This window comes from Manis pentadactyla, chromosome 4 (genome assembly GCF_030020395.1).
Source record: "Manis pentadactyla isolate mManPen7 chromosome 4, mManPen7.hap1, whole genome shotgun sequence".
NCBI classification, from domain to species: Eukaryota; Metazoa; Chordata; class Mammalia; order Pholidota; family Manidae; genus Manis; species Manis pentadactyla.
Genome location: NC_080022.1, coordinates 44,702,274 through 44,727,037, shown reverse-complemented (window position 1 = coordinate 44,727,037; position 24,764 = coordinate 44,702,274). Strand labels below are relative to the sequence as shown.

The window sequence follows — 24,764 nt, the reverse complement described above, 5'->3', positions numbered from 1 at the left end:
ACTACTAGAACTGATATCGGAATACAGCAAAGTTGCAGGATACAAAATCAACACACAGAAATCTGTGGCTTTCCTATATACCAACAATGAACCAACAGAAAGAGAAATCAGGAAAACAACTCCATTCACAATTGCATCAAAAAAAATAAAATACCTAGGAATAAACCTAACCAAAGAAGTGAAAGACTTATATTCTGAAAACTACAAGTCACTCTTAAGGGAAATTAAAGGGGACACTAACAGATGGAAACGCATCCCATGCTCATGGCTAGGAAGAATTAATATCGTCAAAATGGCCATCCTGCCCAAAGCAATATACAGATTTGATGCAATCCCTATGAAACTACCAGCAACATTCTTCAATGAACTGGACCAAATAATTCAAAAATTCATATGGAACCACCAAAGACCCCGAATAGCCAAAGCAATCCTGAGAAAGAAGAATAAAGTAGGGGGGATCTCACTCCCCAACTTCAAGCTCTATTATAAAGCCATAGTAATCAAGACAATTTGGTACTGGCACAAGAACAGAGCCACAGACCAATGGAACAGACTAGACAATCCAGACATTAACTCAGACGTATATGGTCAATTAATATTTGATAAAGGAGCCATGGACATACAATGGCGAAATGACAGTCTCTTCAACAGATGGTGCTGGCAAAACTGGACAGCTACATGTAGGAGAATGAAACTGGACCATCGTCTAACCCCATATACAAAAGTAAACTCAAAATGGATCAAAGACCTGAATGTAAGTCATGAAACCATTAAACTCTTGGAAGAAAACATAGGCACAAACCTCTTAGACATAAACATGAGTGACCTCTTCTTGAACATATCTCCCCGGGCAAGGAAAACAACAGCAAAAATGAACAAGTGGGACTATATTAAGCTGAAAACCTTCTGTACAGCAAAAGACACCATCAATAGAACAAAAAGAAACCCTACAGTATGGGAGAATATATTTGAAAATGACACATCCGATAAAGGCTTGACGTCCAGAATATATAAGGAGCTCTCACGCCTCAACAAACAAAAAACAAATAACCCAATTAAAAAATGGGCAGAGGAACTGAAGAGACAGTTCTCCAAAAAAGAAATACAGATGGCCAACAGACACATGAAAAGATGCTCCACATCACTAATTATCAGAGAAATGCAAATTAAAACTACAATGAGGTATCACCTCACACCAGTAAGGATGGCTGCCATCCAAAAGACAAACAACAACAAATGTTGGCGAGGCTGTGGAGAAAGGGGAACCCTCCTACACTGCTGGTGGGAATGTAAACTTGTTCAACCATTGTGGAAAGCAGTATGGAGGTACATCAAAATGCTCAAAACAGACCTACCATTTGACCCAGGAATTGCACTCCTAGGAATTTACCCTAAGAATGCAGCAATCAAGTATGAGAAAGATCAGTGCACCCCTATGTTTATCGCAGCACTATTTACAATAGCCAAGAATTGGAAGCAACCTAAATGTCCATCGACAGATGAATGGATAAAGAAGATGTGGTACATATACACAATGGAATACTACTCAGCCATAAGAAAAGGGCAAATCCAACCATTTGCAGCAACATGGATGGAGCTGGAGGGTATTTTGCTCAGTGAAACAAGCCAAGCAGAGAAAGAGAAATACCAAATGATTTCACTCATCTGTGGAATATAAGAACAAAGGAAAAACTGAAGGAACAAAACAGCAGCAGAATCACAGAACTCAAGAATGGACTAACAGGTACCAAAGGGAAAGGGACTGGGGAGGATGGGTGGGTAGGGAGGGATAAGGGGGGGGAGAAGTAGGGGGGTATTAAGATTAGCATCCATAGCGGGGTGGGAGAAAGGGGAGGGCTGTACAACACAGAGAAGACAAGTAGTGATTCTACAACAGGTTGCTACGCTGATGGACAGTGACTGTAAAGGAGTATATAGGGGGGACCTGGTATAGGGGAGAGCCTAGTAAACAAAGTATTCGTCATGTAAGTGTAGATTAATGATTAAAAAAAAAATGCAGTTCCTATGTGGTGACCTCTAATGAGTTCTACACAATGATATAAAGGACATATAAAAGTGTAGGCAAAGGGTCTGTTTGTGTTTATACAGAGGATCAAAGCCTAATTTGGCTACCCCGAAAATGAACTAAGAAACGATATGAAAGAGAACTTCCAACATCAGCACTCTCGGGAAGACTCATGCCAGAAGATGATCATCAAAAAACCCCAACAAAGATCCACGCACTGCTACAGCTGTAGATGCACTCATCCCACCAGCTCCTGGACTTGCCATGGGAATGAAGGAGATATCTAAGCTGGCCTGTGCATACAGTAAAACAACAAATTTGACTGGATCTATACTGTTGGAACTCAACCAAGAATTAGGAGAAGTGCAAATTGTAGCGCTCCAAAATCTTACAACTACAGACTATTTACTGTTAAAAGAACATACGGGATGTGAACAGTGCCCAGGAATGGGTTGTTTTAATTTGTCTGATTTTTCTCAAACTATTCAAATTCAGTTAGATAATAACCATCATATCATTGATAAGTTTTCACAAATGCCTAGGGTGCCTAACTGGTTTTCTTGGTTTCACTGGAGATGGCTGGTAATTACAGGTATGCTTTGGTTATGTAACTATACTCCTATTATGTGAATGTGTGTGCGCAATTTAAGTAGTAGCTTAAAATCTATACATGCTGAAGTTACTCTACAAGAAGATATGTCAAAGAAATAATCAATCTTCCCATGTTTTCTCCCGCCTGCTACTTCTATAGCTTTTCTTCTTCCTTCCTAATTACAACGAATTCTTAAATAGAATTCGTGCCTCATATCAAATTTACCGAGTATCATAACTCCTCCAAGTGGTAAAGATACCTCAAGACAAATGCTGGGCATAGAAGCCACAGGGCATAAATATGCAAAGAAATAAAAAGCTAACCATTTCAAACAATAAGGCTTCTCTCTCACTTACCAACTTAACATTTCCCTGTATGGCCCCGGAAGATGACTGGTTAGCCAGAGACGGGTAAGATTCCTCAAGGGAGGAACAACCTAAGACAGGCACAGTCGCAGGTGGGTCATCAGGTGAGAAATTGGGGATCAACAGAGGTGAGGCTTAGAACCTCACCCCCCCTGTTCTGAGAGAAATCTTCTGCATATGTGGATGTTTTATTGCCCTTGTCTAGCTTGGATTAACACATAGTCTACAGGCACACACCTGATCATCTACATTTGCTCTCTTACAACACTAAACTATGTTTTCTACCTTTATGTTGTATCTACCTACCACTTCAGCATCTTATTAAAAATAATAAAGAGAGAAATGTGGTATCCACATATAAATCAAGTATAAAAATCAAATGTGTATTCATATTTGAACTGACTGTTTATAGTTCATAATGCATGAGCAAAACCAAAAGTTTCTGTGATGACTGCCCTTGTACTGTTCACCATGTAACTTATTCACTATGTAAGAATTTGTTCTCCATGTAAGAACTTGTTCGTTATGCTTCAGAAGATTGGAGACTGACGAAAATTAGGCTTGGGGTGGATTAATGATTGTGCATTGAGCATTGACTCCCCTATACAGAATTTTATTGTTGTTAACAACCATTTGATCAATAAATATGAGAGATGCCCTAACAACAACAACCAAGAAAAAGTACACACTTCCAATTGTAAAATAAATAAGCAACCGGGATGTAATGTATAGCATAAGGAATATAGTCAAAATATTGTAACAACTTGGTATGGTGATAGCTGGTACTTAGAATTATCATGTATATAAATGTTGAATCACTGTGTTGTACACCTGAAACTAATGTAATGTAATACTGTGTGTCAACTACCCTTCAATAAAAAATAATTATCTAAAAAAAAAAATACATCAAAAGGATCATACACCATGACCAAGTGGGATTCATCCCAGGGATGCAAGGATGGTACAACATTCGAAAATCCATCAACATCATCCACTACATCAACAAAAAGAAGGACAAATCCACATGATCATCTCCATAGATGCTGAAAAAGCATTCGACAAAATTCAACATCCATTCATGATAAAAACTCTCAACAAAATGGGCATAGAGGGAAGTACCTCAACATAATAAAGGCCATATATGATAAACCCACAGCTAACATCATACAGCGAGAGGCTGAAAGCTTTTCCTCTGAGATCGGGAACTAGACAGGGATGCCCACTCTCTCCACTGTTATTTAACATAGTACTGGAGTTCCTAGCCACGGCAGTTAGACAAAACAAAGAAATACAAGGAATCCAGATTGGTAAAGAAGAAGTTAAACTGTCACTATTTGCAGATGACATGATATTGTACATAAAAAACCATAAAGACTCCATTCCAAAACTACTAGAACTGATACCAGAATACAGCAAAGTTGCAGGATACAAAATTAACACACAGAAATCTGTGGCTTTCCTATACACTAACAATGAACCAATAGAAAGAGAAATCAGGAAAACAATTCCATTCACAGTTGCATCAAAAAGAATAAAATACCTAGGAATAAGCCTAACCGAAGAAGTGAAAGACCTATATCCCGAAAACTATAAGACACTCTTAAGAGAAATTAAAGAGGACACAAACAAATGGAAACTCATCCCATGCTCTTGGCTAGGAAGAATTAATATAGTCAAAATGGCCATCCTGCCCAAAGCAATATACAGATTTGAGGCAATCCCTATCAAATTACCAGCAACATTCTTCAACAAACTGGAACAAATAGTTCAAAAATTCATATGGAAACACCAAAGACACCGAATGGCCAAAGCATTCCTGAGAAGGATGAATAAAGTGGGGTGGATCTCACTCCCCAACTTCAAGCTCTACTACAAAGCCACAGTAGTCAAGACAATTTGGTACTGGCACAAGAACAGAGCCACAGACCAGTGGAACAGAATAGAGACTCCAGACATTAACCCAAACATATATGGTCAATTAATATACGATAAAGGAGCCATGGACATACAATGGGGAAATGACAGCCTCTTCAACAGTTGGTGTTGGCAAAACTGGGCAGCTACATATAAGTGAATGAAACTGGATCATTGTCTAACCCCATACACAAAAGTAAATTCGAAATGGATCGGAGACCTGAATGTAAGTCATGAAACCATAAAACTCTTAGAAAAAAACATAGGCAAAAATATCTTAGACATAAACATGACCGACTTCTTCATGAACATATCTCCCCAGGCAAGGGAAACAAAAGTGAAAATGAACAAGTGGGACTACATCAAGCTGAAAAGCTTCTGTACAGCAAAAGACACCATCAATAGAACAAAAAGGTACCCTATAGTATGGGAGAGCATATTCATAAATGACAGATCCAATAAAGGCTTGACATCCAAAATATAGAAAGAGCTCACGCACCTCAACAAACAAAAAGCAAATAATCCAATTAAAAAATAGGCAGAGGAACTGAACAGACAGTTCTCCAAAGAAGAAATTCAGATGGCCAACAGACACATGAAAAGATGAATGCTCCACATCGCTAGTTATCAGAGAAATGCAAATTAAAACCACAATGAGATATCACCTCACACCAGTAAGGGTGGCTACCATCCAAAAGACAAACAAAAACAAATGTTGGTGAGGTTGTGGAGAAAGAGGAACCCTCCTACACTGCTGGTGGGAATTTAAATTAGTTCAGCCACTATGGAAAGCAGTATGGAGGTTCCTCAAAAAGCTCAAAATAGAAATACCATTTGACCCAGGAATTCCACTTTTAGGAATTTACCCTAAGAATGCAGCAGCCCAGTTGGAAAAGACAGATGCACCCCTATGTTTATCGCAGCACTATTTATAATAGCCAAGAAATGGAAGCAACCTAAGTGTCCATCAGTAGATGAATGGATAAAGAAAATATGGTACATATACACAATTGAATATTATTCAGCCATAAGAATAAAAGAAATCCTACCATTTGCAACAACATGGATGGAGCTAGAGGTTATTATTCTCAGTCCAATAAGCCAGGCGGAGAAAGACAAATACCAAATGATTTCACTCATATGTGGAGTATAAGAACAAAGAAAAACTGAAGGAACAAAACAGCAGCAGAATCACAGAACCCAAGAATGGAGTAACAGTTTCCAAAGGGAAAGGCACTGGGGAGGATGGGTGGGAAGGGAGGGATACGGTCAGGGTAAAAGAAAGGGGGTATTATGATTAGCATGTATAATGTGGCGGGGACATGGGGAGGGCTGTGCAACAGAGAAGACAAGTAGTGAATCTACAGCATCTTACTCTGCTGATGGACAGTGACTGATGGGGTTTGTTGGGGGGACTTTGTGAAAGGGGGACCCTAGTAAACATAATGTTCTTCATGTAGTTGTAGATTAATCATTACAAAAAAAAAAAAAAGACTTATGCACCCCTATGTTTATCGCATCATGCCTTACAATAGCCAAGATGTGGAAGCAAACTAAATGTCCATCAGTAGATGAATGGATAAAGAAGATGTGGTACATATACACCAAAAGGTCAGCAGTCAGAAAAATAAAAAATTAAGTTATTCCCTTTACTACATGGTTGAAATTTTTAGAGAAAATGGAGCTGGTCTATTCGGCCATCAGAAAGAAACAAATCCTACCATTTGCAACAACATGGATGGAGCTGGAGGACATTATGCTCAGTGAAATAAGCCAGGCGGAGAAAGACAAATGCCAAATGATTTCCCTCATTTATGGAGTATAACAATGAAGCAAAACTGAAAGAACAAAATTGCAGCGGACTCAGAGACTCCACGAATGAACTAGTGGTTACCAAAGGTGAGGGGTGTGGGAGGGCAGGTGGGGAGGGAGGGTGAAGGGGATTGAGGGGTATTATGTTTAGTACACATGGTGTGGGGGATCATTGTTTTAAGAGTGTATATCATACCTCAATAAAAAATTTTTTAAAAAAACTCAAGGAATGTGGTCTGGACACATTAAACTAAACATTTAAGTATAAATTAATCTTTGCAGGAGCAGCCTCAACCGTTCTGATAACCAAAGAAATGTTTATTTCTAATTGTAACCAAATCTTGATGTAGAGTGTTCTGGTTTTTTACCTCATTAATTCCTCTTTGCCTATGGTGTTTTTCTCTTAATTAGTGGTAGATGCATGAAATTATCTTAATTTTTAAGGACACTTTGCCATATGTGGCAAGTACATATGTACACAACATTTTTGTATCTCAGTTAAATCAGATTTTATTTCATAGTCCCAGACACAAATACAATACTTCATTTTAAGGCTGTTTAATAAGCTTTTTGGTTTTAGAGAGGTAACAGAGGGCTCTAAGAAGAGCTGAGAGTCATCCCTCAAATGCAGGATCAGTTTTTCATGTCAACTCCATTTTCTCTAAAAAGTTCAACCTTGTGGTAAAGGGAATAACTTAATTTTTAATTTTTCTGACTGCTGACCTTTTGGTAACTGAGAGCACTTTATTCTCTTCTCTAGTTAATCTTTCAGTTAAAAATATTTCTGAATGTACTTACCATGTATAAGATACTGTGCTAGATAATGAGATTTGATCAGGGCAGAGAATGATACGCTAAAATAATTCATTGCACCTGAGTGATGCACCATTGTGCTTAGAGCAGCAGTTATTTCTGTGGAACCATGACAGAATAACTGAATCCCTTGGCCCATCTTTAGATGAGAGGAATAACCAAGAGGGGACTAATGGTTTGGTTAGTAATAAACTGACCCTTTCTTGCAGCCCACTGTTTATCCTTAAAGATCAGATGTCTGCTAGATCATAAATATTCTATAGACTGATGAGGGAGCCTCTTCTACCTTCCCTGAACCTTAACTAGGTTGTTAGGCTGTTATTTTGATCCCTATTGAGTAGATCAAGTATATTAGAAATGAGTTTCAGAAAAACTGTGTATTTTGCTGCAGTTGATATAGAATTACATTGTTTAAGTTGTGTTTAGGAGATGGTAAAATTCAGGCATAGGAGAAGGAGATTCCAAAGATTGAGACTAATTTTAACAAACAAGTATGATTAAAATTGCACAATTAAGTGCCTGATTTCTGACCATTAAAGAAGGTGACTGTGGCCCAGAGTAAATTTAGGCCATATTATAAGACATACTGTACATTGTAAGTACAAGTAAATGTATCCATTTTATATTTACATATTTTGAATTTGAAAAATAATGGGAAAAACCACCATTCACAATCCTTCAGATAAAAATACCTGTACAAAATAAATTGCCTGTCTACTCCTCTTTCCCCAACATATGTACCTACCTCCTAGGTAATGGTTGCCATTTAATGCCTACCCTTCCTGACTTTTCCCTATACTTATATATCTGTGTCCATTCTCTCCCTCTTTCTTTGTTTTCAGGCTATACCTAGTAGCATATTTTCATTTAACATTAAATCATGAAATCTTTCCAGGTTAGTACTGTCAGTGTTTTTAATGGTTCTAATGTATTTCTGCAAATACTGTACCATGATGCAGTCACTTATTAATGGGCACTGGAGTATTTCTAAGTTTTTGCTGTTACAGAGAGCATTCCATGTAAATTTGTCTTTATGTTCATATGCTACCATTAATGAAGGATAGATTTCTAGAAAATGGGATTTCTGGGTTAAAGACTATATACTTTTTAAAATCATAGTTGATGGTAATCTCTTTCTAAAAAGCTGTACCTGTCTGTACTCCCACAAACCCATTTCCTATACTCTTGTTAGTACTGAATGTTTTCAATCTTTAATTTTCCAACAAAATGGACAGAAAATAGTGTTTTATTATTTAATTCGTAATACTCAAGATTTCTTGTGAATTTGAGCATTTCATCATGATTATTGGCTGTTTGCATCTCTTCTGTAAATTTCTCTGGTTATTTAGGTCTCTTCAGGGTTATTTAGCTTAATAATTTTTAGGATTCTTTTTATATTAAGCATATTGATGCCATCTGTATTTTGTATGTTTATAAATTTTTTCTTCCAGTCTTTTGCTTCTCTTTTCATTTTTATTGATGGTGTCTTTTGTTATTCAAAAGTCTTGAGATTTTATATAGTCAATTTTTTTCCTTAATGGCTGAAAAGTTTTCTAACTTGCTTGGGAAGTGTTCCCCCATCCCAAGGTTATAAAAATACTCGTTTTGTTTTATGCCTTTACAGTTTTATTTTTTTATACTTAATTCTTGAATTAATTTAGAATTTATTTTTGTATGTTATATAAGATAGAGATCAATTTTATTTTCTTCCAAATGGGTAAATAATTGTTGGAAGATCTTTTATAATGAATAATCCATTTTTTTCTTTACTATTTTGATTATTGGCTTTATCATTTGTCAAAGTCCCCCATGTACATGGATTTGTTCCTGGACTTCTGTTCTAGTCAGTCGTTCATCTGTTTGTTCGTTCTTTAGCCATTCCTATACTATTGCTCCCCTGTTTTAATTATTAGTAGTGCCCAACATCTTCCTTTTCTCAAATTTTCTTTGTCATTCATTTATTTTTATTCTTCTGAATGTAGTCAACATGTCAGGTTTTCTTGTGTAAAGTCTTACTGAGATCATATTTGAAATTGTGTTAATTTTATAAGTCAGCATGTGGAGAACTGACATTTTTACAATATGCACCCTTTCAATTCAACAACATGGTGTCTCCTCATTTACTTGGGCTTTCTTTGATGTACTTCAGTTAAGTTTTATAATCTTTGTACAAATCTTATGTATCTTTTTGTTAAAGGCACATTTCACTCCTTCCCCAACTATTCTCTTTTCCAAATAAAAACTTTTAGTTTTCTACAATATGAACTTTAGAATCATTTCATCCAGTCCTCCAAAGAAGTTTTATTGGAATATGTTTTAAATTACATTAAATTTGTGTTATTTAAATGGATTAACATCTTTATATCAATTCTTCCTATCCAGGAATATAGTTTGTCTAGCCATTCATTCATGACTTGATCAAATCATTATTTAAAATTTTCTCTGATATATTGAGAAGAATTTGTTTAATGTTCAAAGGGAAAAATCTTCTCTTCTATTTCTAACCCTCACTGTCTTTGCAGGCAGTGTCAGCACTGGTGCAGCCCCTAGGGGTGTGTGCAGAATACCTCAACTCCTCAGTGGTACAGGTAAGATTGTCCATTTGATGTTTGCTTGAGGAGGTGATCTAAGACATATAAACAGTAATAATTATCTTTTTATCAGGTTTTTCAGAATTGTGCCTAATCCAGAGCAAGTTTTTTTTTTTTCAGATTAGCTATCCTAGTAAAAACATTATCAAAAGATAAATAAAAAATAGTAATTTCTGATACAGGAGACCTCTAGCATTTAAAAAAGCTGTTTACCTTTTCAATTTATCATTTTATCAAATATAATTTATATATGATAACATATATTTTTTCTTTATTCCCTTATCTATAAAATAGGTAGCATATGTCCCTACCCCCTTCATGGGATTATTTAAGGGCTGGGTGCTATTATGTATCAAATTAGGTGAGTGTTGAGCAGTCCACTGAGCTCACTTACTAGCTAAGTTACTCACTACTGAGTAACAGCTTTACAACACACCTTGTCTGATTCCTTGCCTCTGCAGATTGTAAGTCACCAGGTCATAGATTAGTCAATGCTATGAGTGTTCAGTTTTCTGATGCTTAAGGCCCATGATACATTCTTGTTTCCTTTCCATTTCAATTAACTTTTCCTGAATAAAAAGTCATTTTGAAATAATTCCATTTATTATTTTCTTTATAAATAAATCTGTGAAACTTTTAACTTTTACAGACTTTTTTTTATATCACTATAAAAGGTTGTGAAAGCCATTGAGGGCCAATGGGAGCAATATTTTTGTATGCACTATTCTTTCTTATATCTAATTTACTTAAGGCCTTTTTAAATAGGGGCATGTTTTCTTAGCAGATTTTGGAAATTTCTACTGTAATGTTAAGTTCTTTCAATGTCAAAATAATACTACAAGATTTTTAAATGAAGTAGGATGGCTATTTATGTATTTCTTCATTCTGGAGATTAAGCTCTTTAGAAACATATAGTGTTCTTTCAGTTTATTAAGCATAAATATAATCATTAGTTTTATAGCTGGTGTACTAAAACATAATAGGCAAAATGACTTGACTTTTTAATAATTTAATAAATATTAATAATTAAGCATTGGCTTTTTAATATATCAGAGCCAGGACTGGATTTTTAAATACATGCTCTTTACCCATGTATTGCTCCATGGAAAGAGATTTAGATTAAATATTCCAGCTGCCAATTAGTATAAAATAATAGGGTTTATATGTAAGCACAGTATACTTAAAAAGAGGAAGAAGTATATGAATTTCCAACCAAAGCATATTTAACTGCATTTAATTATATCAAACTATCCAACCTTAAAATCATTCAGCAGTAAATTCATACCATAAACTTATATTGTATTCATACCATGTTACTTGACATAAATTAATAGTTGGGTGACTTTGGGGGCTCTCTTGTCCCCTCCTGGCCTGAGCCAGGAGCTCTGTCCTCTCGCTTTATCTCTAAATAAAAGCCTCTCACTTGCTCTCCTAAAAAAAAAAATAGTTGTGTAACTTCGGAAGACATATAACCTCTCTGCCTGGCTCCCTTATCTATAAAATGGTGAGAATAGTCATGCCTGTCCCACAGAGTGAGTTAAGCAGGGCTGGCACATGCTGACAAGAACAGTGGGACTTGCCTCTTACCCTAATAGGCCTCAGTCCTCACTGTACAACTGGCATAAATATAAATGAAGAAATTCTATTTGGATAGTTGGTTGATGTAATTTTAATTCATTGCTAATGTCTTCTTGGCTTTGACAGTCAAATAAGTTTTTAAAGTTATTTTTACTACTTCTCACATACTGTGAGCTAACATTTTACTACTTCTCACATACTGTTTACAATTTATCTGTTTGTGCTACCATTCTGGAACAGTGTGTTGTATGAGTCTCATTTGCAGGCTTCATTTATATCAGCAAGCAAAAGTAGTGCATATAACAGCATATTTTTGTGGTCTCTGCTTACATTCATTTTTTAAAAATCAAATGCAAAATATTAACATTGTTCAAAAATAATTTACATACCCATGTTTTAGAAGTTAGTCCCTGTGTCTGTCTTTGGCTGCTCTTCAAAAAGACTCTTAATAAGGTAGTAGTGACAAGGATTACTAAAGGACCTAGTGCCCAGAGTCATTTAAGGGTTTACTTGAGGAATGTATTGTTAGTTATTGGCAGCTCTGATACAGAATTTAGATCTTTGCATGGCACTCTCTCTTTTGTGAAATATGAATGAAGAAGTATCTCATGTCTAGTTTTGGAACAGACTCAGTAGTGCTTTGTTTCTGCAGCCCATGCTAGATCCAGTTATCCTTACTACGATCCAGGATGTGCGGAGTGTGGAGGAAAAGGACCTCAAAGACAAGGTAAATGCTGTCTCCAGCCAGGTAGGCCCCTGTGCCTGTTAGTCCGTGGAGGCAGAACCAGGACTTGGGGCAAGGTTGACATTACCATTGCTCTGTGGATTCTGGTACACAGAACTCACTCACATCAAGTTAATATTACATTTCCTAACTGAAAAATGCTTTTTTCTGAAATGCCAGTGGTGGTTGGTGTTACCTTAGTAAAGAATGAATATAGGGTTCTCAGTATCACCTTTCAGAATTTTGCTAGCCTATTGATTTTGATAGGATTAAAATTGGTATAGCACTGAAGAAGCTTTAAGGTAATTCAATACTCAAAGCTTATCCAAAGTTGTTTAAAGCAATCTTGACATTTAAATTGAACATGATTTATTTTGTCTGCCTTGAATTTCTTCCCTTCCTTTGCTTACCAATGTGCTAACTTCTGCTTAGAAGCAAAATGTAGTTAATCAACCATATGGAGTATATTAGATATCAGTATCTGATCCAATATCAGTACCACACCATTGTTTTTGAAAATGTCTTATAATCCTGTGAGTGTTAAAAGAAGTGAGATCAAAATGTTTTCATGGATCCTTTTTTGTTTTTTGTTTTTTTGTGTGTCTTTTTAATGAAAGAGATTGGTTAGCATTCCTGAGCTCTTATCTGCCATTAAGTTACTTTGCATGCGCTTCCAACCGGAGCTGGTAACTGTTGTGGACGACCTTCGACTAGACATCCTACTGCGCATGCTGAAATCACCACATTTTAGCGCTAAAATGAATTCTCTCAAAGAAGTAAGTTTTTCATTTATTTCTAGAAGACTTTTTTTAAGTACCGGCACTTTAAACTCTGCCAAAACTTGTGGTAATTATTATAAAAATCTTAGGACTTAAAGAATTTTTTGTAATCATACAAATAAAGAGATAACAATGGTTGCATATAAAATAGTGTATATATTTATAATGGTTAATAAAATGACCTGAATTCCTTGGAGTATACAGTTTGAGACTTACCTTTAATAAATCTGAAATGTACCTAAGTGTACAATTCTATTAATATATTTCAGGTTAAGTGTTTACTTAAGCCAAATCTTCTAATTGGGGTTAGAACAAAAACATGGACTACAGCTGTGATGTTTTCTAATAAGCAAAATGATAGAAATAATTTTGTATAGCTACCTAAACGTTATATGAGCATAGGCAGTTTTGGTCAGTGACAGGTGAAGCCAGTACAGTTCAGTCACAATTCCAGTTATTTTTCCTTCAGTTGTATATTAATTAGGATTCTTGCTACAAGTGAAATAAACAGCTTGAACCACCTTAGACCAAAAGAGGAATTTAATGGAAGAAGGCCAGACCATTTCATATGAATGAACAGTTAACTGGCCAAACCATGTAACTACAGGGTCACATGAATGCAACAGGGAACAATTAGAATTTGAGATTTGACCCCTGCCAGGACTCTGTCCAACTTTGTCTCTGCTTTTCTAAGCTTGTTGGCTTTGTTCTCTCTCTGCTTGCAGAGTTGATACCTTTCATATGAGAAATATCATGGCCATGTATAGCTCCCATCACCGAGAGGGACTGACACTTTCTCTCTGGTCCCAAATACAGAGTTTGGAGGATGTGCCCTGCTTGAAGTTTGTCAGGTGCTCATCTCTGAGCCAATCAGCAGTGGCCCGGGGAATACGAGCTATAAGTTGTCTGTGTTCTTTTTAAAGAGACATCACAAATTAGTAGTCTGTTCACTTGTAATAACTGACCTTGGATACATTTTGGGAATTAGCAGACCACATTGTAACATTATAAAAGTCACAGTATGTGTGTGTGTGTGTCTTAAGATTTTGATGATGTGTGTTTCCATTAGATTTTAATCCTATCTTTTTAGGTAACCAAACTAATAGAAGATAGCACTTTATCCAAATCTGTGAAGAATGCTATAGATACAGACAGACTGTTAGATTGGCTAGTTGAAAACTCAGTTCTATCCATTGCATTGGAAGGTAAGTTGCTTTAAATATATATATATATATATATATATATATATATATATATATATGTTACCTAACAGATTATTATAAAAAATGTGTATTTGTTTTTAAAAAGTTGTGAAATTGTTACTTTGGCTATATTAGCCTTTAATCTTATTAGCAAGTTAATGTTGCTTTGAAGTAATAGAATCATGTTTAGAAAGTCAGTGTTCACTGTATCTGTCTGCCTCTTTGCTGTTTCTTCTCTTAGGCAATATAGACCAAGCACAATACTGTGATCGTATAAAGGGAATTATTGAGCTCTTGGGCAGTAAATTGTCTTTAGATGAGCTTGCTAAGATTTGGAAGATACAGGTAAGTTGATTGGAATTACTTTTGCCTTTTTCTGACATTTTGTTAGTAGGAGAGGTAGGAGGGTGGTGAATGAGCAGAGAAGTAACCAGAATAGCCCTGGTCAAATCTGTTTTACATCTTAGGGTTTCTGTTAAGATTGTATATCTAAAAAGACTTGAACTACTCAAAAGATGTAAGACTACTGATCAAGGCTAGTATTCCCATTTCTCAGATTATAAAATGAAAAGCCTTCCTGCAGGCTCCATAGCAGTTAGTGGCAAAACTAGGAGTAGGTATGTCTTTTGTTTATCAGTCCAGTATTCTTTCCACTATATTGCATTCCAGTTTTCATTGATAAGCTTTCCCTGTGTAATTCTATTAACTGAGGATGATACTAATATTTACTGAGTTTACAGATCTGATCTCACTAGAGTTCTCAGCAGCTGTGACAGGATTGACCCTACGCTTAATTTTTTTCCTTCACTTTGTTAATAGTCCATTCTACTGGTTTTCCTCCCATTTTCTGGCATTCCTTCTTAAGTCTTCTTTACTAACTTACTGTCTTCTACTTTTTAAACAGGAGTTTTTTCAAGCCTTATTCTCACTGTATAGTGTTTCACTAGTCAGTTTCATCCACTCCTGGGGCTTTGACCGTATTTGGATGCTGCTGACTCTCAGAATTATATCTTTAATTTAGACCTCTTCTTGAACTCCAGTGCAGAATATCTAAGGATACAACAGTTACACCTTCACATGTGTTATCTCATAGGCATCTCGAATTCAATATGTCTAAACATAATCATTTTCCAGTCTTCTTCAGTAATTGTATTCTTCATCTAGTTGCTAAGCCAGAAAGAAGCCTGGAACTCACCTTATCTGTATTCACTTAGTCACTGTGTCAGTTAGAGTCTACTCAGGAAACAGAAGCTCTGCTAGGTATTTCAGAGGGAATTGAGTACAGAGCTTTGTTTGCAAAAAAGTGTTGCTAAGGTGGAGGGGCAAAAAGGGAAGTATGAATGCTAGGAGAGCAAATGTAAAAGGGCGTAGTAAGTCCAAGAAAGGAAGCCCTTTTGGAGGTGCTTTCTCTGCAAGTGCTGGAACTATCAAAAAGGGGACACTGCCACCAGCACCTCCAGAATCCCCTGGTGCCACAGATGGCAGCACCTTCATCCAGTCTGAGCATAAACCAGAAACACTTCTTCCTTCCTCCTGCCTTCTCCTCTCCCCACAGTGCCTCTCATTGACAGAATACAACGGGAGTACAGCTGGCAGAGGAAATATAAGTTGCCAGCTCCCAGTCTAGCATTACAAACCATATTATATTAAGTTAGGTGCAAAACTACAAGAAAACAGTCCTGAATCCTATAAATTTTACTTCCTACATCTTGACCTTAGTTGAATACTCATGTAATTTTGTTTTGTAAATATAAGTTTTGAATCCACATAAGGTTGAAGATTAGAGACCATGATGTATAATATTGTATGTCCCTATTACATTCAGTAAATGTATGTGTATGAAAGATACTAAGAAAATTCTTATAGAATTGAATCTAAAAATGTTCCTTGCCCCTTCAAAGTCTCTCACATGTGAACAGTGAGGCATGGCAGAGCCATGATTGAGGTTGTAAAGTAAGTATCAACCATAAGTTCTGTGTCTCTGAAGCAGAGACTTACTACCTTTCACATCAATAAATATTAATGAAGTCATAAAATATATGAGTAAAATAAAAAATGAGGCAAGTAATATTCTCAGCTGAGGCCCTCAAGATCATTTATAAAATGCCAAAAGTGAGTAGGTTTGTCTTGTAATCAGCTGGATTTTCTTTTTTTAGCCAGTTGGAAATAATTTTGTTCTCTTGAAATGAGTATGTCAGTTTGAGAACTAGATTCTCTTCTCTTTTTACATTGTCTTTTTCAAGATTTAATGCTGTTAGGAATTTAAACAAGGCCAACCGATAGCTGTTAATAATGGTTGCTTCATTGTAGTCTTGCCAGTATTATCATGCAAGTGAGTGCTGATTATGCTAGAGTCCATTAATTTTTGTTACTGTATTGCTTTTGCTTCTATAAATTGCCAGGGAGAAGACAGGTTTTTCCAAGTGCCGAGACTTAACTTTTTCCCAATGTCTCCTTTTCTAGTCAGGACAATCATCTACTGTGATCGAGAACATTCATACCATTATTGCTGCTGCAGCTGTCAAATTTAATTCAGATCAACTTAATCATTTGTTTGTTCTCATTCAAAAGGTATGTTCAAACGTGCTTACTTTTCTAAAATAAGCTTATTTTGAGGTCTCCCCGCTCTAAATTAGCAGTGCTTAAATGTGCTCTTCTTACTTCATTTAGCTTTTTTAGCTCAAGTTTTAAAGTTTTCTGCCTATTTTTGCCAGTGTGATAAAATTGGATTGTGAGGCAATTCCTGTGTTTTCTTTTCCATTCTGCAGAGCTGGGAGACAGAGAGCGATAGAGTAAGACAGAAGCTATTGAGCCTGATTGGACGAATAGGCCGGGAAGCTCGCTTTGAGGCTACTTCTGGAAAGGCAGGAGAATCAAATGAATTTTTCTAGCTACAACTACTTGAAGCAGTTTTACTTGAGTGTTGCAGCGCTCATCACGTGTGGTGTCATTGTAGGTGTTAGATGTGCTCTGGGACCTGGCTCATCTTCCAACCCTGCCCAGTAGCCTTATTCAGCAAGCCTTGGAGGAGCACCTGACAATTCTTAGTGATGCATATGCAGTAAAGGAAGCAATCAAGAGGAGCTACATCATTAAGTGCATAGAAGATATTAAAAGGGTTGGTTTTACCTGTGGTCTAGTTTTGTTGTCAGAACAAGAGTATTGTATGAGTAATTAAAGCCAAATAATTGTCTTGCCCTCTTATGTAAATTAGACTAAATGTCCTATCTGGAAGCTCTTACCTTAGAGTATAAGATTGGGAAATTATAGATACTGCTTTTCCCAAATCACTTATGTTTCTCTTAAAATTAATTTTCAGCCTGGAGAATGGTCAGGTTTGGAAAAAAACAAAAAGGATGGATTCAAGGTAAGAATTTGCAGATGGAACCAACTAAAAGGTATACTAACTTAATAATTCCTCTTAATTAATTAATTATATAATTTTAAGATAATAGTATGTTTTAGTGTTTCTTAAAGTGATATTCAGATACAAACTGCTGTTGAAATATTCATTTTTGACTTATGTTTTATTATTTAAAGCCTGGGGAGTTACTGACTCTCAAAGGGGAAAAAAACAGGTTACAAGGGTAGCTTTATTATATTATTTTCATAAAATTATAAGACCTTAACTTTGTTTTTCTTTTTTAAATTAAATCCAAAGTGTGCACAAATCCCTGCGATTCTACATAAATATCGTGCCCATTTTTCTCCCATAAAGGAGACATGGAGGGCCATTCACAGAGTCAGAAGAAAGAAAGAAGGGAGGAAGGGGGTGGTCATTCAGTGCTGGCACATATTCATTCAGGTGCTTGATTCAGCTGTGTTGCTAAAGCAGTTTCTTAGACAAAGATTGAGTGCGGGCCTGCTGCTGGGGTTCAGTCTGAGACATAGGCTTGGGTAGTGACTGCAAGACGGAGCCCTTCCCTTTGGGGCTCTTGCCTCCAGGTTGCTGTGGCCTTCTAGACTGTCATTTGGAAGGGTGGTTAGCAGTGAGCAGTGGTGATTATGGCTGTCCTGTTGCTGCAGTCCTTGCACATCAAGTCTCTCCTCTGAGACGGCTCATCTCGGTGGCTGCTCACTGGAACCTGTTTCCACTGTTGCAGCAGCCCTGTTCAGAGAGGTGGTCTCCTCCCGCACAGGCCCTCCAGTTGCCCAGACCAGACATAAAGCCTCGCAGTGAGAGGTATTTCATTTTACTGTTAACATAGGAAAAGTTTTTGGTAAATAGCTAGTGCCTTAGTAATTTCACTGGTAAATATTTTTCTTGGCTTTCATTAATATGTATTTCTTTAAAGGATCTTGAAGACTGCTGTGTCATTGATATATTCAGAGATTTTTAGTTCTCGTTAGAGGCTTGGTGATTCAGTGGGCTTTATTTTTTTAATTATGTTTGGTCATAAAGATTAGTTGGAGATATTTAAGAACTTTGTTTTATATTCTGACATTGAAATTTGATCAAGTGGATTTCCTACATGTAATCTAGCTTTTAAGATTTTAAAAGTGTTCAGACTGGAGCTGGTAATGCTCAGGTTATGAGGAATTATTCCCTTAATTCAACAATAATGCTGTCTTTCTACTCAGATACATTTGAATTTTTCTAATTTTCTTAGCTCAGTGATTCAGATAATTAAGCAGCCTCTGTCTTTCTGATTGAAACTCATCCAGAGTTATTTAAAGTTGTTCCTTCAATACTAATAGTAATAGAGGAAAAGGGTATCTGGTCTTTTCTTTTCAGATAAAGATCTGTACAGATATCAAGGTCAAAGCTGAAGGGACTTTTCCCTCCATCCAGGGAAATGGCTTTTGAAACCAGAAAGTCCTTCCTGCCCTCTGCTCCTTCCTAGTTACAGCAATGCATCACTTAGCTCTTCCAGTTAACATCATCGTTGCATCTTTATTGCTTCTCTTGTTGTCACTTCATTCATGTCTGTTGTTTTATGTAACAGAACTCAAAAAGTAACAGGGAGATTTTGGAGTCATTTTGTGAGACTTGAATATCCTTCCTTTTTTATTTCCCACTGCTCCCAAGTAAAATTCTGATGTACTATTATATCATTCCAAATAATAGTATCTTGCCTTTACATAGCACTTGTCTGTTGACTAAGTGCTATCACAGTTACTCTCATAAAGAACACACATAGCTGAAGGGGGGCAGTTGGAAGTTCAAAGCCCCCTGGATATGACTCCAAGCAGGGGGGTGAATTATATACTGCCACTAAAGGTGTTTTTCTATGCTATGCCCTTTCCTGCCAGGCAGCAAGGTGGGCTGACTGGGGATTATGTCTCCCTGCCAGGCTACACAGAAACTAAGCGAAGGGTAAGACAAGATCACCCACCTCTTACTCCCCTCCCACCCTCAGCTACCTCTGTTCCCCCAACTGATTGCCTTTCCCTCGGCTTTTGACACTCTTAAAATTCCCGGATTCCACTGTTGTGTTGAGAAATTCTGACCTTTGTTTCTTAACTTTATTTCTACAGATTCTGCCAGGATACTCTTGGCTCCCTTGGTCCTCTTTCCTTTGCTTCCTTTACACCTTCCACCATTTACCCCAACCCTCTCCCTCTTTTATTTCACTTTTTCCTTCAATTAAAACGTTTAAATGTACTCATCCAAAGAAAAAAATTACTAAGCCAAAAAATAATTTTTATTCAATTAGTACTATATTGCATATTCCTTAAGTTTATCTTAATTTCTCCTAGCACAATGCCTGGCAGCCTTTCAGTAAGTGTTGTTTCCCTTCATCTTACTTCCTCCCCTCCACCCTGTGAGGACACTAAACTCATTACTGACCTGTAGTTGAGTGGCCTCTTCTCGCCAAAACATCATTGAAAGTAAAAGTTGCAAGATGCCCTCAGTATATAGTATCACAGTGATGTGGTCAGCACAGGAGGAAAGACTTCTTTAAAATGTCCTCCCATGCAAAAAATATTACTTTGAGTCTGGATAAATGTCTGGGTCTGGAAAAACAAGACAGATGAGGAAGTGGGTATGTTCAGCTTTGAGAGGAGAGAATGTAAAGAATGTAAAAGCTTTTTCTTCAGATTTTTAGAGGATTGTTGTAGAGAAGTTTGATTCAGCTTACTTTTCATATCTCCTAGAAGTTATGGGAAGGCCTGTTTCAGTATGATAGATCAGTGAACTCTCTGTGAGAACAGTCTGAAACAGAATACACTGCCTCCTGAGTTCCTCGTCACTGGAAATACTAGGAGACAAGTCATTTAACAAAAATAAATAGGGAGAATATAGGTGTAGGTGTGCAGGCTAAACCAGTTCACCTTTGAGGCTTTATCTAGTGTTAAGAGTCCAATTTGGACATACTATTAACTCCTGCTTATGTAACCTCAGCTCTGTTATCAGACATTATCAAATATGTTCATCTTAATTGTTCACCATAGTCTTCTGCTCTTTTATAAGTGGAAAAGAGTAGTTTAAATTTTTCTTGTAATGTAGCAGCATAGTGTGAAAGAGATGATGGAATAAATAACATCTTTCCTGTTTGCTAAACTTAAGAAAGCCTATGTCAGAAACACTTTTTAAATTCAAATTTTATGTGAATTTTCTCTATTTTTATTGGATAGTGAGCTACCTTCAAAGGGTGATTTTCAGTGTTGAATAAAAATACTCTAACCGTAATTGACATAATTAGTTAAAATGAAACTTTAATACATCTGCTTTTTGCTAAAGTGTTCGTATTTATATCCTAACATCTTTTAATCCCTTTGGAAAGTGTCCATTTGGACTTAAGCCTTCCAGTTTTGTAATTTGTCATTTTGCAACTTTTATATCTTAGCAGAAATATTCTAGATAGTCTCATAAATAGTTGGCTTTTAATATATACCTTATTTCTGTGATTCTAAAATGCCAGTGATTACAACCTGCATCACAGATTTAGTAAGTTTGCAAAGAAGAAAGAAGAAACTGTACATTTTACTTTTACCATCCGTGTGTTTAGAATCACACTCAGAGTGTAAGTCTAAGTCTCCTTTGACCAGTATGTACAGCTTCACTTGTGACACACTGCTTTTCATTGTCAATAGTAGTGCTCTGGACCTCTTTGAAATCTTTAAGATTGATTGTATAATTAGAGGCATGTTGAAGAATATGGAGTTTTGTGTCCTTGTCCTTTTTTGTAAAACTCAAGCTGCTTTTTTCCTTAGTTGAGTTATGTATACCACAAGTTAAACAGCTTCTCTTGAATTAAGATACAGCTTTGGACAAAGAGACATTTAGTGCTGAGTGATACAGACCTTCACAGGGTATGAGTCTGTTGCACCAAATTCTCCTGGCTTTGAAAATGCTTTAGTCTGAGGCCACTGGTGACTTCCTTTGCTTTTAATTGAATGGATGGACATGACAGGCTAGTCAGTACCACATCATAGTGTAATCTTTTTGATAGCATGTAAGTAACAAATCAGTAATCTAAATTTAAGTTAAAAAGCCATCCTTGTTTGGTGCTACCTATACCTAGTAAAAATAAAAAAGACAGGTAGATCAGCAATACCTTTTGTACCCAGTGAAGTTTGCACATGTTCAGGTAAGGAAAGCTGTGTCAGAACTTACTCTTATGCCTAGTGGCTGGTAAGTTTCTTTTGACATAACTGTAAAAGGTGACAATTTCAGAAATGTTAAAATTTATCAAATCTGTATCTTAGAATCCAGAAAATACGGTATTTGCTGATTGATTGGCTAATCTCTAAGAAAGCCAGTATTGTTTTGGCATTAGCTCTCTCATACTTACATATGCAGTAGTAGAATGTTTTTCCCCAGAAGACATCTAAAGTATTTTTCCACCCTATAGAGATCTTCATCTTATAGAAAGACTTGAGGAAGCAAGAAGGATTTTTAAAAAGACAAAATTCAGACTTTAAAATAAATGCTAAGGACTTAAACTTTTCTCAGTTTTTTAAAGACTTAATTGATAAATTGATAGTGTTTAATCTAGCAGTTCTACAACTATGAAATCTCATAGTTCAGAAGATGCTATATATTAAAAAGCAATTCTCTTTTTAAAGATTATTGCATGAACATCAGACATTTCAGATAGGTACTACGAAAGATCTGGATTGTCATGTATCAGTTTCAGAAATGTCTTTTTGAAAAATATAAAGTATAAAGTGGTTGAAATAATAAAGATAAAAATCTCTCTTACAAAATTGTTTTAACTAGGAAATATAAGCAGATTATGAATATTTTCTTTATATTCAGACCACTCTCAGTAACTTGATCATATCCTTGGTATTTTGTACTTATCAGCCAGTTCAGTATTATCCAAGTCAAGCTTTTGCCACCAATTTACTTTGTTATGTCAACATGTCCTAGCAGCCTGCACTACTTAATCTATCTTCTGGAGTTGCTAATTCTTTATTGTCTGTTTTTTGCTGATGTACCCCTACACATTTACTGTCACTTCACATCCACTCCTGTTTGCAGTTCTTGGCTTTAGGAAATTGCATGCAGAATAAGAAGTTGAAGACTGAATTATGAATGCATGGAGATAAGCTATAAATGAGCAGTGTGAAAAGAAAAATAATAGAACATGTAACAATAAAGCCTAATTGTTTTTATTTTTTATAGCTAATAACTTTAGTCTGCCATTCATTTCTAAATTTAACTGATGTAATTTCTTTTTAACTTCAGTCAGCTCAGCTTAATAATCCCCAGTTTGTATGGGTGGTGCCAGCTTTGCGTCAGCTCCACGAGATTACCCGCTCATTCATAAAACAGACCTACCAAAAGCAAGACAAGGTGAGAGTATAGCTATATTGTATTATCATATAATTAAATATATAACCTTTTGTACTAACAAAACATGAATAAAATTGCTGTGTTTTGTGGTCAGTATTTTACTTTTTTGTGCTTAATAATACAATTAATTTATATTACTTAATATGTCTTGAGTTTACATATCATTTTCCTTTGGTTTCTGAGGAGCTTTTCTTTTGATATATCCCTAACTCATTTCCTTTTTATTTCCTTAACTTATGGAAATAATTAAGCCAATTTTTGAAAGTTAGAATGGTATTTTAGAAATTTATTTCAAAAGATTCAAGACTAATTTTAAATTGCAGAGAGATTAGATTGCTTCAGGAGCTAGAACTTCCTCAGTGTAGTGGACTTGGGAAGAAAGATCTGGAAAAGTACAGATGAAGTGAAATAGTTCTTTTAAAAGACTTTTTTAAAAAAAGAATCTCTTTACAGATATTTGTTATTGATAACAAAAATTAGCAAGTTTATTATTAATTCCCTAGTAACTGTACATACCAGGTTGATTTTATCTACACTGATGTCATTTCAGTTTGAGTGAAGAAATCCTGTTTGCTTTCCCTCACCTAGGACTGTATTTATATTAAACTGACATAATGACTGCAAATTCTCATACCATTTTACTTCTTGTTGTTTTTGCCAAGAGCATTATTCAAGACTTGAAGAAAAATTTTGAAATTGTGAAATTGGTAACAGGAAGTTTGATAGCTTGTCATCGACTCGCAGCAGCCGTGGCTGGACCTGCAGGCTTAACTGGTTCAACCCTAGTGGATGGCCGATACACTTACCGGGAGGTATCCGGCATTGTGCTTTTGTTTCATGATTTACAGCATTCATTTGGCCACTTTGCCCTTAAACTATAAAAATAGTATCTGTTGGGTGTAACTCTAAAGAGGTAATAACATGAGATACCTTTGTAGTGATGGAACAGTTTTGTATTTTAACTAAAATCATTTTTAAATAAAATTTTTTTAAATTGGTATTTGTAGGTAAATCAGTAAATCATGTAAGAACTATATATGATAAAAATATAAAAATCATTTTATTTTGTCTTTGATCTGAAATAATAATTGTCAATTCTCTAGAAGATTGCTTTTGTTTTTCAAATCAGTTGATTAGTAATATTGTTTCTAAAAAACTAGGAAAAAAACATCTTAACTCACCACATGTGAATTTGTGGTGTTTTGCTTTGAGATTGCTGAAATTATAGTAGTCCTCAGGAGATTGTTCCAAGACCCCCAGTGAATGCCTGAAACCACAGTGTACTACCCTATATATGCTGTGATTTTTTTCCTATACATACATATCTATGATAAATTTTAATTTATGAATTAGGCACAGTAAGAGATTAACAACAATAATAACAACATAGAACAACTATAACAACGTATTGTAATAGAAGTTATGGGAATATGGCTCTCCCTCAAAATATCTTATTGTACTGTATTCACCCTTGTGATGATGTGAGATGATAAAATGCCTGCGTGATGAGATGAAGTGAGGTGAATGATGTAGGCTTTGTGATGTAGCCTTAGGCTGCTGTTGGCCTTCTGATAATAGGTCAGCAGGAGGGTCGTCTGCTTCTGGGACAACAGCTGATAGAG

General features: G+C 36.0%; 1 protein-coding gene across 4 annotated transcripts in view; it reads left to right on the top strand.

The window, feature by feature from the left end:
- USP24 (ubiquitin specific peptidase 24) overlaps positions 1–24,764 on the top strand; it is a 163,949-nt gene that overhangs the window by 66,052 nt on the left and 73,133 nt on the right. For 2 of the 4 annotated variants that reach the window (XM_036911209.2, XM_036911208.2), the window contains exons 8-20: positions 10,045–10,110; positions 12,344–12,418; positions 13,033–13,191; positions 14,285–14,399; positions 14,638–14,741; positions 16,860–16,967; positions 17,165–17,260; positions 17,353–17,514; positions 17,716–17,763; positions 18,500–18,579; positions 19,650–19,713; positions 23,035–23,142; positions 23,805–23,954. In XM_036911209.2, coding sequence (XP_036767104.2) covers positions 10,045–10,110; positions 12,344–12,418; positions 13,033–13,191; positions 14,285–14,399; positions 14,638–14,741; positions 16,860–16,967; positions 17,165–17,260; positions 17,353–17,514; positions 17,716–17,763; positions 18,500–18,579; positions 19,650–19,713; positions 23,035–23,142; positions 23,805–23,954 — 1,335 coding nt within the window. The remainder of the gene's footprint in view (positions 1–10,044; positions 10,111–12,343; positions 12,419–13,032; positions 13,192–14,284; positions 14,400–14,637; positions 14,742–16,859; positions 16,968–17,164; positions 17,261–17,352; positions 17,515–17,715; positions 17,764–18,499; positions 18,580–19,649; positions 19,714–23,034; positions 23,143–23,804; positions 23,955–24,764) is intronic. The other 2 variants (XM_057500238.1, XM_036911210.2) reach the window with 2 other exon arrangements.